The following is a 13715-nucleotide window of genomic DNA, read 5'->3' on the forward strand; positions in this document are numbered from 1 at the left end:
TCTATGCACCCAAATTGCGTGAAAATCTAATCACATGTCAGTTCTAGTATAACGTATTTGTCCAATGAATACCCGTTTATCATCTACATTTCCTCTTGGTGTAGCAATTTTAATGGCCAGTAATGTACGAAATACGTCAAACAATGCTATCACGCAGCTGTCTCCACTCTTTATTCGAGGGAGACTTCCATAAACGTCGATAGTGGCAATATGTAGCGGTTATGTTGCAACAATAGGAAATTTTCACGCTTCAATGTTTCCCTTGCGTAGCAACTGATTTATCTGCTTCACTACCCCGATCGCCTCTGACTGCGTTCGAAAGGCGTGCAACATTTTGCAACTCGTCTCTCACGTCCACCCTATTATTCTAGCGCAACATGTGGCCATCTAAAATTGCGTGTCTCACAACCTCTTTGACTAGCACATTGGGGCTAACTTGTCTGACCGGAATTAGTTTTTCTGCAACTTGAGGTCAGCGGATTCCTACGAACCACGGTTTTGATCAGAGTCCCTTTTTTGTATTTGGGGTAGTAGTGTCCATTTAGTTTTGTTTTTCCACCGCCCATTGCCTGATATTTTTGTGTTCCCAGGATCGGTTCAAATGGCTCTGAGCACTACGCGACTTAACTTCTCAGGTCATCAGTTGCCTAGAACTTAGAACTAATTAAACCTAACTAACCTAAGGACATCACACACATCCATGCCCGAGGCAGGATTCGAACCTGCGACCGTAGTGGTCGCCCGGCTCCAGACTGCAGCGCCCAGGATCGGTCCTTTGGTTTGGGGCCGAGTGGAAAGCTTAATACAATGGCTATGCTGTTTGTGGGTCTTTCATCGTATTTTGACCAGTATTTGGCCGAATATGCTTTCTTAACGTCTTTATAAGTTTGGTACTTCTTTGACGATTTAGTAGCCAACAATTCGGAACAGCTCTGTCACATACCCTGTCACAAAACTCAATTCCTTGAATATCGTTCGAGCTATATGGAATGACCTAATCGTGCTAACTTCGTGAAGTCAGGCATATATGAAATTAGCTGCAGTAACTGTAACTAGCATGACGTGCTTCAGGTGATTCGTTCACTTACGGCACATATGAAAGGGCGTACACGTTCCCAGAAGAAAGTGGTCTATGGCACACGTTGCTGAAAATAAACACTACGCAGCAGAAATGAGAAGGGATGTAAGTGTTAAATACAGTGTCCAAGGGAAGGCTCCTCGATGTTCTAGAGGAAGTGAAAGTGTTTAGGAAGAGAAATTCCCTCCAGAACAAATTTTAAAAGAACTGGACGAGGTTGGTTAGAACTATAATTTAATATTTTTTAAGGATTTTCCCCAGTGACCAGATGTTTTGTCGCTACACCTTTAAGTGAGGCGTGTTAGAAAGCAGAAACAAGCCTGATTCTGACACTTGCTGTCTCTTTAACAAAGGATGGGGTCCCTCCACGCCCACACAAACGTGGTGACCAAACCAATAGTTCTACTGTCACCTCCGTATAACATGTTAGTTTTTGAATCAGGAGTCACAGGATGCGGGCTGTGATGTTATCCATGCGTCTGGGTAAGATTACTCATTAACATGGTCCATTAGGAGATAGAAAGTGGACGAAAGCGATCGAAGGGTAACGGTTGTAAGGGCAGAGGAAAAAAAAGTCCCAAGGCAAGCGCCAAGGGAAAAAAGCCTCTGCGACAGTAGGACGGGTAGTAAGGGCAGTAGCGGCTTGCTATCTGCGACAGTGCATGCTAGGTGTGGTTATGTTAGTGCGAGGTATCGTGCATCGTTATCTTTGTCGTTGCTGGAGCTCGTTGCGGGGCTTGCTGCAGTTGTTGCGTCCCTGCAACAGTTCAAGGTCGTTGTACATTAGTGGGCGATCGGTCATAGATCGGGTCACAGACAGTGTAGGGGTGTGTGTGGTTGGTTTGCGTGCTGTGTACAGTACGGTTTCCCTGCGGTTGCCTGTTTTTCGGCTGGTCGAGCAACTGGGGTTACCAGTAGTAGCTGTGTTGCAGGGGCTCGCCAGTACTGTCGTGTTAGCGTGCTATGGACCATAGATGTTTAGTTCCTAACCAATAGTGCCTTTGGTCTGTTATGCTTCCATCTATGGTTGTGTCTCGTACAACACTGAAGTAACAGCGACACCTCTTCCTCGTGAGCCGTCTACTCAGCGGCTGAGAATGATCACACGAAGTTAGACAGCGTGCCAAGATAGCGACCTGTGTTGGCTGCAATGAACTCGTCAGCCCTGCGACGTTCCCACTCTGCTTTTTTACTTTGCACTTTATATTTTTGCATATTAACATTTTTTAAAGTAATACGCACTACATTGGTTTACGCCTTTAGTTGTGTTTCCATTATCAAGTAGCAGCCTGGGTGTTTAGAATATGATCTGTTTTCTTGAGAACCTTCCCATTTGATGATAATTCAGGACTAAATTCCCCTACGATCTTCAGTTAGATTTGTAATATTCATTTACTATATTATGTTAATTTTTGTTTCATGAGATATCTCTAACAATGTTTCACTGTTATGTTTTTGTATACAGTATATAATATATACAATTACGACAGTTTATGTAGAATGATTTTATCTGTCTCTTGCAGATCAGGGTATGGTTATTTGGTCAATAGACACCGACAATCCTGCCGAGCATCCTGTATAAATTTGGAATCAGTACAGGGTAAATATACACTGAAATTTTTCGTCGACTTCTAAGTTCTTTCGCCAACAAACCTTACGTCTTCAGACGATGACGCCGGAATAGCTGGAAAGAACTTTGTTTTCAGGTACTAATCTGATTTACGAAATGTAATGAAAGTACCTGTCAAGCGCGTTTCAAAGAAGCGCATGGAATGTTATGATTTCGGGTAGGTCATGACGTTGTGCCAGTTTTATCTTTGACAGCTCTTGAGAGCTAAATCGTGTAAAGGAAACGCCCTTAATGTACTGTCGCAAGGCGGTCTTTTTTGTCATCTAAATAGATACGAGGCAGATTATCTGCACTAGTGCGCATATAAAGCCTTAACGGCAGACTGTTGTGTATATTCTAAGTACTAAAGACGTCGAGCCGTGTTGCATTCTATCCATCATGAAGGGTAAGTGAAAATTCCTGTTGTAAGACGAAAAGGTAAAATTTTTCCTACGATACTCACTTGTAACGTCTATGAAACTTTCGTGTGTGCAAGACAGTGGTTTTTACCTGTAAAACGCATGTTACAAGCAAAATGTGCAGAAAATATTTGTCAGACAATTGTCTATGAACAACTGATACTTACCTGCTAGAAAATAGAAGTGAGTGCAAGAAGCTGTGCCATGAGATGAGCAGAAGCTCTGATAAGCATTAATACATGGGAATGCCTTGCGTCTTCTGTGTATCAGACATATACTGGACACTCATTAGACTTCTCGCTTGACTGTAAGTTATGTTAATAAATTTCGTTATTTTAGGAAGGCGACAGTTCACTCTCAAATTCCGTGGCGGAACGGGGATCACATTGTTTTGAACAGAACCCAGTTTTTATGAATTTAACCACAATGTAGAGACCTCCTGATCAGGATCCTATTTCTTTTGTCGTAGAGCCATGAAATTTAAATTGGTACTGACTATTCTGATTTAAATATACGGTATATTATTAGGCGGATCTTTTATAATGTACTTTGTTGACTAATAATGAAAGCAGAAGAAATGATGTTGTTGGGGACACATTCAGTTATCGTTGCACCACATACACAAAAAACATAAACTAGTGGAAATATAGACGCACAAGGTACAACGACTAGCGATTTAGAGAGATGGCACACGCTACTTTCAACATTTGTGTAGTTGACGTTAATGGTAACAAGGAAGTCATCCTCGGACAAATAAAAGAGAATATTAGGATAATTGGCACACAGCGTCAATTATTGAAAAGAAAAGGAAAAAAAGAAGTGTTCAGGTGCGAGTAGGGCTGACGCACTGAGAGTTTCGAAGAAACATAATTATGCACGTACACAGTTCATCCATTTCGGGAATGAGAATCTCGGCCATTTTTGCCTGTTATAGACATTGATTCTGGCAAGATATTGCTCCAGTGATTGCAAGATTTTCGAGAATATTTCAATTTAATTAACACAGACGTGACATACAGTAACTACCGGATGCAAGCGACCGTAATTTAACAATCAACAGTTCAGCATTCAGGTTGAATGGATCGAAGTGGTAAAAGAGAAACATCACACAAAGAATCACTTTGTTGTTCATGTGACGAGTTTCGGGATTTATCCATCATCAGATATCCAAGAGCCATCCCGCACATATTTTCGAGTAGTTCGTGAAACAAAAATTCGCAGATTAATGCAGTAATCGTTCCTGAATACCTAATGATGGAAAAATTCTGAAACGCGTCATATGAACAACAAAGCCATTCTTTTCCTGATGTTTGACTTTTACCATTGCAGCCCAGTCAGCCTGAATGCACAACTACTGATTGTTTTAATTTCAAGTTTGACGTCGGATAGCAAACGATAAAACAAATATTTTTTCGTGTGATTTAATTACAACGATTTTGTGATTTTTCCCCCCTTTACTTGTACTATGAAACGTTGATTCTTGCCAAATTTCATTTTATTAGGTCAAAGGAATATACCCTATAGGTTTTGACGATTGAGTTCACTAGTATCCAGATGTGTGACGTAAATGGTCGTATCTTTTGGTTGTATTGGCTTAGAAGCTTACATTTACTCGTATTTCATCGCCAAAGACCTATAGACCTTTATACGTGATATAAGTTTCAGCTTGATAAGTCTACCCTTTCCTGAGGAAAAGTAGCCTTGACAGTCGGACAGATTTAGGGTCAGATAAGAAAAGACAAATTTTTTTTCGTGTGGCTTAGTAGCAAATTTACGGTATTAAGATTCTTTTCCTTTGGTTGTACTGTGAAATATTATATCTGCCAAAATTCATGATTCTAGGCCAAATGGAAATACCCTATACGTATTGATGAGTGTGAATATCAAAATATGCGACATAAATGGCCGTAGCTTTTCATTGTGGTGACTTTGAAGCTTCAGGATTTTACACTGCGAAGGGACCATACATCTCAGTACGTGACATAATTGTCACCTTGATACAATTATTAACATTCGGACAGACGGACAGAGAGATAGGCAGGCAGGCAGGCAAGCAAAAAACTGATCATATAAGGGTGCCGTTTTTACCAACTGAGTTGTTGTTGTTGTTGTTGTTGTTGTTGTGGTCTTCAGTCCTGAGACTGGTTTGATGCAGCTCTCCATGCTACTCCATCCTGTGCAAGCTTCTTCATCTCCCAGTACGTACTGCAGCCAACATCCTTCTGAATCTGCTTAGTGCATTCATCTCTTGGTCTCCCTCCACGATTTTTACCCTCCACGCTGCCCTCCAATACTAAATTGGTGATCCCTTGATGCCTCAGAACATGTCCTACCAACAAACTGAATTATGAAACCCTAAAAAGGATTTAAATCATGCAGACAGTCTTACTGAACGAAAATTTTGCTTTAAATAACACTCCCAAGTCTGTCTCCATTCTGAAAGCAATCTGTGGACTTCAGACTGTATATCGTATTAACATTACGACAATATCGCTATTTATTATATCTGAAAGCAATGGAAACATGTAAATCTATGCATACTATAATAAATCCCTTGAGCAGTTAAACAGAGAACCGACTAGTGACGATAACATATTAGACCTTCTGGTGATTATTTGAAACAGTTAGCGCAGAACAGGGAATCAGTGATCATAAAGCGGTTACAGCATCGGTGATTCCAGCCGTAAAAAGAAACATTTTCTGTTTAGCAAAAGTGACAAAAAGCAGATTTCAGAGTACTTGACGGCTCTCAAGTACAGATAGTGTTGAGGATCAGTGGACAAAGTTCAAAACCATCGTACAATATGCATTAGATGAGTATGCGCCAAGCAAGATCGTAAGAGATGGAAAAGAGCCACCGCGGTACAACAACCGAGTTAGAAAACTGCTACGGGAGCAAACATAAACATAGCCAAAGCCTTGCAAACAAAAATTGCACGAAGCGAAATGTAATGTGAAGAGGGCTATGCGAGAGGCGTTCAACGAATTCGAAAGTAAAGTTCTATGTATTGACTTGGCAGAAAATCATAAGAAATTTTGGTCTTATGTCAAAGCGGTAGGTGGATCAAAACAAAGTGTCGAGACACTCTGTGACCAAAATGGTACTGAAACAGAGGATGACAGACTAAAGGCCAAAATACTGTCTTTTCCAAAGCTGTTTCACAGAGAAAGACTGCACTGTAGTTCCTTCTCTAGATTGTCCCACAGATGACAAAATGGTAGATATCGAAATAGACGACAGAGGGATAGAGAAACAATTAAAATCGCTCAAAAGAGGAAAGGCCGCTGGACCTGATGGGATACCAGTTCGATTTTACACAGAGTACGAGAAGGAACTTGTCCCCCTTCTTGCAGCGGTGTACCGTAGGTCTCTAGAAGAACGTAGCGTTCCAAAGGATTGGAAAAGTGCACGGGTCATCCCCGTTTTCAAGAAGGGACGTCGAACAGATGTGCAAAACTATAGACCTATATCTCTTATGTCGATCAGTTGTAGAATTTTGGTACACGTATTATGATCGAGTATAATGACTTTTCTGGAGACTAGAAATCTACTCTGTAGGAATCAGCATGGGTTTCGAAAAAGACGGTCGTTTGAAACCCAGCTCGCGCTGTTCGTCCACGAGACTCAGAGGGCCATAAACACGGGTTCACAGGTACATGTCGTGTTTCTTGACTTCCGCAAGGCGTTCGATACAGTTCCCCACAGTCGTTTAATGAACAAAGTAAGAGCCGGCCGAAGTGGCCGTGCGGTTAAAGGCGCTGCAGTCTGGAACCGCAAGACCGCTACGGTCGCAGGTTCGAATCCTGCCTCGGGCATGGATGTTTGTGATGTCCTTAGGTTAGTTAGGTTTAACTAGTTCTAAGTTCTAGGGGACTAATGACCTCAGCAGTTGAGTCCCATAGTGCTCAGAGCCATTTTTGAACAAAGTAAGAGCATATGGACTATCTGACCAATTGTGTGATTGGATTGAGGAGTTCCTAGATAACAGAACGCAGCATGTCATTCTCAATGGAGAGAAGTCTTCCGAAGTAAGAGTGATTTCAGGTGTGCCGCAGGGGAGTGTCATGGGACCGTTGCTATTCACAATATACATAAATGACCTGGTGGATGACATCGGAAGTTCACTGAGGCTTTTTGCAGATGATGCTGTGGTGTATCGAGAGGTTATAACAATGGAATATTGTACTGAAATGCAGGAGAATCTGCAGCGAATTGACGCATGGTGCAGGGAATGGCAATTGAATCTCAGTGTAGACAAGTGTAATGTGCTGCGAATACATAGAAAGATAGATCCCTTATCACTTAGCTACAAAATAGCAGGTCAGCAACTGGAAGCAGTTAATTCCATAAATTATCTGGTAGTACGCATTAGGAGTGATTTAAAATGGAATGATCATATAAAGTTGATCGTCGGTAAGGCGGATGCCAGACTGAGATTCATTGGAAGAATTCTAAGGAAATGCAGAACGAAAACAAAGGGAGTAGGTTACACTACACTCGTTCGCCCACTGTTTGATTACTGCTCACCGATGTGGGATCCTTACCAGATAGGGTTGATAGAAGAGATAGAGAAGATCCAACGGAGAGCAGCGCGCTTCGTTAGATGATCATTTAGTAATCGAGAAAGCGTTACGGAGATGATAGATAAACTGCAGTGGAACACTCTGCGGGAGAGAAGTTCAGTAGCTCGGTACGGGCTTTTGTTGAAGTTTCGAGAACATTCCTTCACCGAGGAGACAAGCAGTATATTGCTCCCTCCTACGTATATATCGCGAAGAGACCATGAGGATATAATCAGAGAGATTAGAGCCCACACAGAGGCATACTGACAATCTTCCTTTCCACGAACAATACGAGACTGGAATACAAGGGAGAACCGATAGAGGTACTCAAGGTACACTCCGCCACACACCGTCAGGAGGCTTGCGTAGTATCGATGTAGATGTAGATTATCTGACCATCCCCTCAGTTAATATTTCCTTCTTTATAAGAAGTGATACATGGTTAAATGTCAACTCTGTGGAAAAATGTTTATGTCAATACTTGTATCACAGTTTTTAGCAGAGGTAGTTTTATACTTACACAGAGCTATTTAGCTGTGTGTTTATACTTTTTGCTAGCAAAGAAGTGCACACCACGGTGACGACAGTTCACACCTGACTACCCTTTCTGTTCCAGTGTTGGCTTCTCTTCTGGCTGTGTGCGTGCTGGTAGCCGTGGTGTCGGCGGCCCCCACCTGCCCGCAGAACGACGGCTCCACGCCCGTCTTCTTCCCTGACGAGAACGACAGCAGCAGCTTCTACGAGTGCAGCAACGGCAGGTCCGTCCACATGGCCTGCCCCACTGGCACCGTCTGGAACTCCAACATCAACACCTGCGACTGGCCCCAGTCCAGGAAGTAGAAGGCACCGGATGATTATCTCCCCCGTGATATCACATTACTTGACATGACACTCCAAATGTATTCGAATAGGTTTCACACTGTATTCTAGTGTAATATTTAGCTTTTAATAAACAGAAATAAAGTAACAGTGACTTGTTGTTATTAGGAAACAATAATACTACGGTCGGCCGCGGTGGTCTAGCGGTTCTAGGCGCGCAGTCCCGAACCGCGCGACTGCTACGGTCGCAGGTTCGAATCCTGCCTCGGGCATGGATGTTGTGATGTCCTTAGGTTAGTTAGGTTTAAGTAGTTCTAAGTTCTAGGGGTCTGATGACCACAGTAGTTAAGTCCCATAGTGCTCAGAGCCATTTGAACCAATAATACTACGAAGTCCTTTAATGCGGGGTATACAAAAGTGTTCAAATGGTTCAAATAGCTCTGAGCACTAGGGGACTCAACTTCTGAGGTCATCAGTCCCCTAGAACTTAGAACTACTTAAACCTAACTAACCTAAGGTCATCGCACACATCCATGCCCGAGACAGGATTTGAACCTGCTACCGTAGCGCTCTACAAAAGTGCCATTAACATTTGATGATATTGAAACAAGTTAATGATTGGAGTCAAAGCGCCGATTATGTATTTTGCCGAACATGGTGGTGAAATATTGACCTCGCGTTGCTTAGTGTGACGGTTCAAATCCCTCTTGAGCAATCGAGATTTAGATATTATATTGTTTCCATAAATTGCTGAGGTATTTGTCTACATAAATATTAATCTAGTTTTGTTGTTCTTTGGTGCCTATTTTGTAATCTTACTCTGATGTTAAGCCTTAGTCCTGCGGTAGCGTTCTCGCTTCCCACGCCCGGGTTCCCGAGTTCGATTCCCGGCGGGGTCAGGGATTTTCTCTGTCTCGCGATCGCTGGGTGTTGTGTGCTGTCCTTAGGTTAGTTAGGTTTAAGTAGTTCTAAGTTCTAGGGGACTGATGACCGTAGCAGTTAAGTCCCATAGTGCTCAGAGCCATTTGAACAATTTGAACCTTAGTCCTGCTTCCTTCGGTGTTTCTAATAGTATTTTTTGTATTTATTTGGGGAGGGGATGGGGCAACAATGATGCATGTTTTAGGGACATTTGACAGATCATCAGCAGAGAAACACTGTGATCTACTACATGCCAGTATTCACAGTTAAACACAAGTGGCGGGAGAATTTAGTAAATTAAGGCTGCTAGCTGAGGGCAGGTCTATTTATATTAATTTGGGAATGTAACTGAGGTGAAAGACCCTTATTCCAGCAGACTTCGGCCGTTCTATAAAACTGTGTGTCTCGTTTCGATGTCTTATTAAGTACCACATACGGTGGGATGCTGTACGTCGTCATGTTTGTGAGAATTTAGGTGACTACATACCTGCGAATTTAAATTTGTTCTGCTCCCGCGGTCTGGATATAGCGTTTTTAACTAGTAATCAAAACGTCCCGGGTCCCTGGTGTCAATCAAACAACTACTGAAATTTTGAATAAAAATCTTGGAGGGCGATATCTGACGGCATAAGAAGTCACGCTTCGTTCTGCACTGGCCTTGTCAAAAAGGGCGGAGGAGACCAGACAACGGTTAAGGGCGCACTATTGCCCTTGGATTTGGAAACTGCCACTAAAAGATGGATGAATCAACAAGGAACACTGGCATGAGGACGCAGATGGCAGTGGAAACCACTGCATTAAAGTCTACTTAATTGCATCCGCAGTACATGTGGCCTGTTGTCATGATGAACTATCTATCAGCGACACATTATGAATTATCGCCATTTGGATCTCTGGAAGGGGACTGACAAGTTGGAGGGGGCCATAAGACAAAAATGGAATAGTCAAATACGGGATAACATTCTAAATGTTGGAGCAGAGAATATCAGATGTTTGAACGTAGTAGGAAAGTTAGAAAATCTGAAAAACGAAATGCAGTAACTCAGTCTAGATACAGTGCTATTCATTGTGGTGATATGGAAAGAAGAAAAGGATTTATGGTCAGGTGAATGTAAAGAAATAACAACAGCAGTAGAAAATGGTATCATGGGAGTAGGGTTCGTTATCAATTGGAAAGTAGGGCAAAGTTACTGTCAACAGTTCCGTGATAGGGTTGTTCTCATCAGACTCGATAGCAAACCAATGTCAGCACCAATAGTTCAGCTATACTTGCGGATATTATAAGCAAAATATGAACAGATAGAGGAAGTATAAGAGGATATCGAATAGGTAATTTAGAACATAAAGTGAGGTGAAAATGTAATAGCAGTCGGAGATTGGAATGCTGTTGTAGGGGAAGAAGTGGAAGAAGGGGTTACGGGAGAATATGGGCTTAGTGTAGGAATGGGAGAAGAAGAGTAATCGACTTCTGCTATACATTTCAACTAGTAATAACGAATAGTCTGTTCAAGAAAAACTATAGGAGAAGGTATACCTGGGAAAGGTCCAAAGAAACAAGAGGATTCCAGATGGATTACGCCATCGTTAGAGAGAAATTTCGAAAAGTTATTTGATTGTAAGGCGTATCCAGGAACAGACAGAGACAGACACCACAATTTAGTTCTTCGCAGTTAACTTTCTAGAGTCTAAGTTCGTCCTTCCAACATCAGTGGTGAGAGCAATTACTGTTATTGGAAAGACAAACATAGACACTGGAGAAGTAACTGCGAAGAACCTTTGGTTAACAAAAAATATATCACTCTATCGACGAAAGAAGGAAACACAAAAATTTTCAAGGGAACACGGAAGTACAAATGCATAAATGACATAGGAACGAAGTAAACAGGCAATGCAGGGAAGCAAAGGCAAAGTGATTGAAAAAAAAAAGTCAAGATATCGAAAAAGAAATGACAGAAAAGTCGAAACAGCCTGCCGTGAAATTAATAGCAGGAGCGACAACACTGGTGGTGCAATGAGGAACTGCACTATTAAATACAGAGGATAGTTAGAAAGAAGGCGTGGATGAGGTGGACAAATTGTGCGATGTCGTGACAGAAGTAAAAATTGGCGTCGATATGGAAGAGATAGGGGATCCATTATTAGTCAGAACTTAGAGCTTTGGAAGACATAATATCAAAGAAGACGAAACGGATAGATAACATTCCGACAGATTTTTTGCAAAAAATGAGGTAAGTAGTAACCAAACGATTATTTATGTTACTGTGGAGAATTTAAGAGAGTGTATACATACCGTCAGACTTTTGGGAAAACTGTATCCACACAGTCCGGAATATAGCAACGCTGATAAGTGTGAGACCTATTGCCTAATGAGCTTAACAGCTCATCCATCCTAACTGCTAACGTGAATATCATACAGAAGGATGGAAAAGAAAAGTGAGGATCTGTTAGATGACTTCGAATTTCACTTTACGAAAAGTAAAACCATCAGAGAGGCAGTTCTGTCGTTACCCTTGATAATGGAAGCAAGGCTGAAAAAATTAAGATATGCTGGTAGGATTCGTCAAGCACGAAAAGGTGTTTGTCAATGTAAAATGGTGCAAGACGTTCGAAATTTTCAGAATAACAGGTGTAACCCGTAGGGAAAAAAGGGTAATACACAACATGAACTACAGCCAAAAGCGAACATTGAAACTGAATGAAAGTAGTAGAGGACCAACCTTCGTACTTGAGCTGTCTGCATTATTCAAGTGTGGCAGCAGATGTATTCATGTTGCACTGATGAGATCACCAGGTAACGTCATTAGTTTCTTCTCATCGTACCCTCGCCTCACTTTCCCCAATCCTCACCCCTCCCTCTCACAATCCTCCCAGCCCCACCTCTCTCCCCTCCTCTGTGGAAGAACATAGGGTTGCTTTTCTTTATAACCTGTTGGAAAATTTTCCTACAGCACTCGAGATTGGTGGGAAACCTCAGGAAGGAGCAAGTATTACTGTCTGGCAATCACATACAGTAATTACACTACTATGCATCATCAATCTAAAAAAATTACAAGCATAGCTGCAGATCCAGTAACGTATTGCGAAAAAGGTATCAAAAATCTCTCCTACAGATCGTATAAAAATCCGTGAAATACTGCAGATAACAATACCCCAACACAGCTAAAAACCTCACCTAAACTCCACCTACAGAAATTTCACTACAGATCTCATACACGTTTACTACATACGGCAAATGGAGTATAATAATATACGCACCGTCTGCCAATAGTTCAGAGCAGATGTGCGATGCTTGAAAACACGTTACTGCACTATGCTGAGTGATGGGGACCACAGGGTTACTGCACTGCGCTAGGACCGCTGTTATGTTATCACAGCGCTGCCCGCTGTCTGCATTAATAGCTGGGGGTCTGGCAGTGCAAGAGGCAATTACTATCGATCAATGAGGTAGATAATATTATTCCGTTCTACCTTGTGTGTAATACTATGTAGAACTAATAATAATTGGAGCCAAACAGACGAGGTTGCAGCGACCTGACCTCTTCCACAACCTCAGACCGACTGAACTAGTCCAACCCCCACCAAAGGGCACTTAAAATCTCTTGGATTTTTCTAATCTCATGGGTTTTTCCTACCTACCCCCCTGACAAAGATCAGCTGCCAGTTCAAACCTGGCAGGCTATTTATGCAACACTGTGGAATTCTGCCTGAGACTTGAGTGAGGATCGACTGATTCCACCGCCTCCACCAACCCCATCTCGGAATTGGCAGGTCAAGCTCAGCCTGGTATGAGCTGCCAGAGTGGAAGGAGAGTGGTTGCTGTTTTCTTTATTTAATCATTTTTGGGGAAGTGCATATGTTATCCCGACCGAAGACGACTTCACAACAACACCCCCCACCCCACCACCACCACCCTTCCAGCTTTTTCTAATCGTGTGTGCTCATCTTGACATGCAAGGGTCAAATGGCCTAGTTCGGAATATCTCCACTGTAGTGTTCAAAACTGTGAACATGATGTGTCCCCCCCCCCCCCCCCCACACACACACACACATGAGAAAAGCCAGTTGGCAGTTCTAGGCTGTCCAGATTCCAGATACTTATATAATAGTGTAGAATTGCTGCTGAGTGTTGAGTTGGGGTCGAGTGGTCTAGTTCACCACTTTTCACTGCCTCGATTTGGAAAGTGGTGGGAAAAGTTCAATCTTGGCTATGGAAGGACTTAGGATAATTTTTGATGCTTGTCTGGGGAAGTGCAGGTGTTATTCTCTTGGAGGAAGAATCCAAAATACCACCCCCACTCCCACTTTC

General features: G+C 42.3%; 1 protein-coding gene across 1 annotated transcript; it reads left to right on the plus strand.

The window, feature by feature from the left end:
- The first annotated feature begins 3059 nt into the window (after positions 1-3059).
- On the plus strand, positions 3060-8617 carry LOC124605106 (peritrophin-1-like). Its single transcript, XM_047136557.1, has 2 exons — positions 3060-3093; positions 8286-8617. Exons 1-2 carry the CDS (start codon positions 3087-3089, stop codon positions 8507-8509), a joined length of 231 nt encoding a protein of 76 aa, XP_046992513.1. The 5' UTR covers positions 3060-3086; the 3' UTR covers positions 8510-8617.
- Positions 8618-13715: the final 5098 nt, after the last annotated feature.

The sequence above is a fragment of the Schistocerca americana genome, chromosome 3 (genome assembly GCF_021461395.2).
Source record: "Schistocerca americana isolate TAMUIC-IGC-003095 chromosome 3, iqSchAmer2.1, whole genome shotgun sequence".
Lineage (NCBI taxonomy): Eukaryota > Metazoa > Arthropoda > Insecta > Orthoptera > Acrididae > Schistocerca > Schistocerca americana.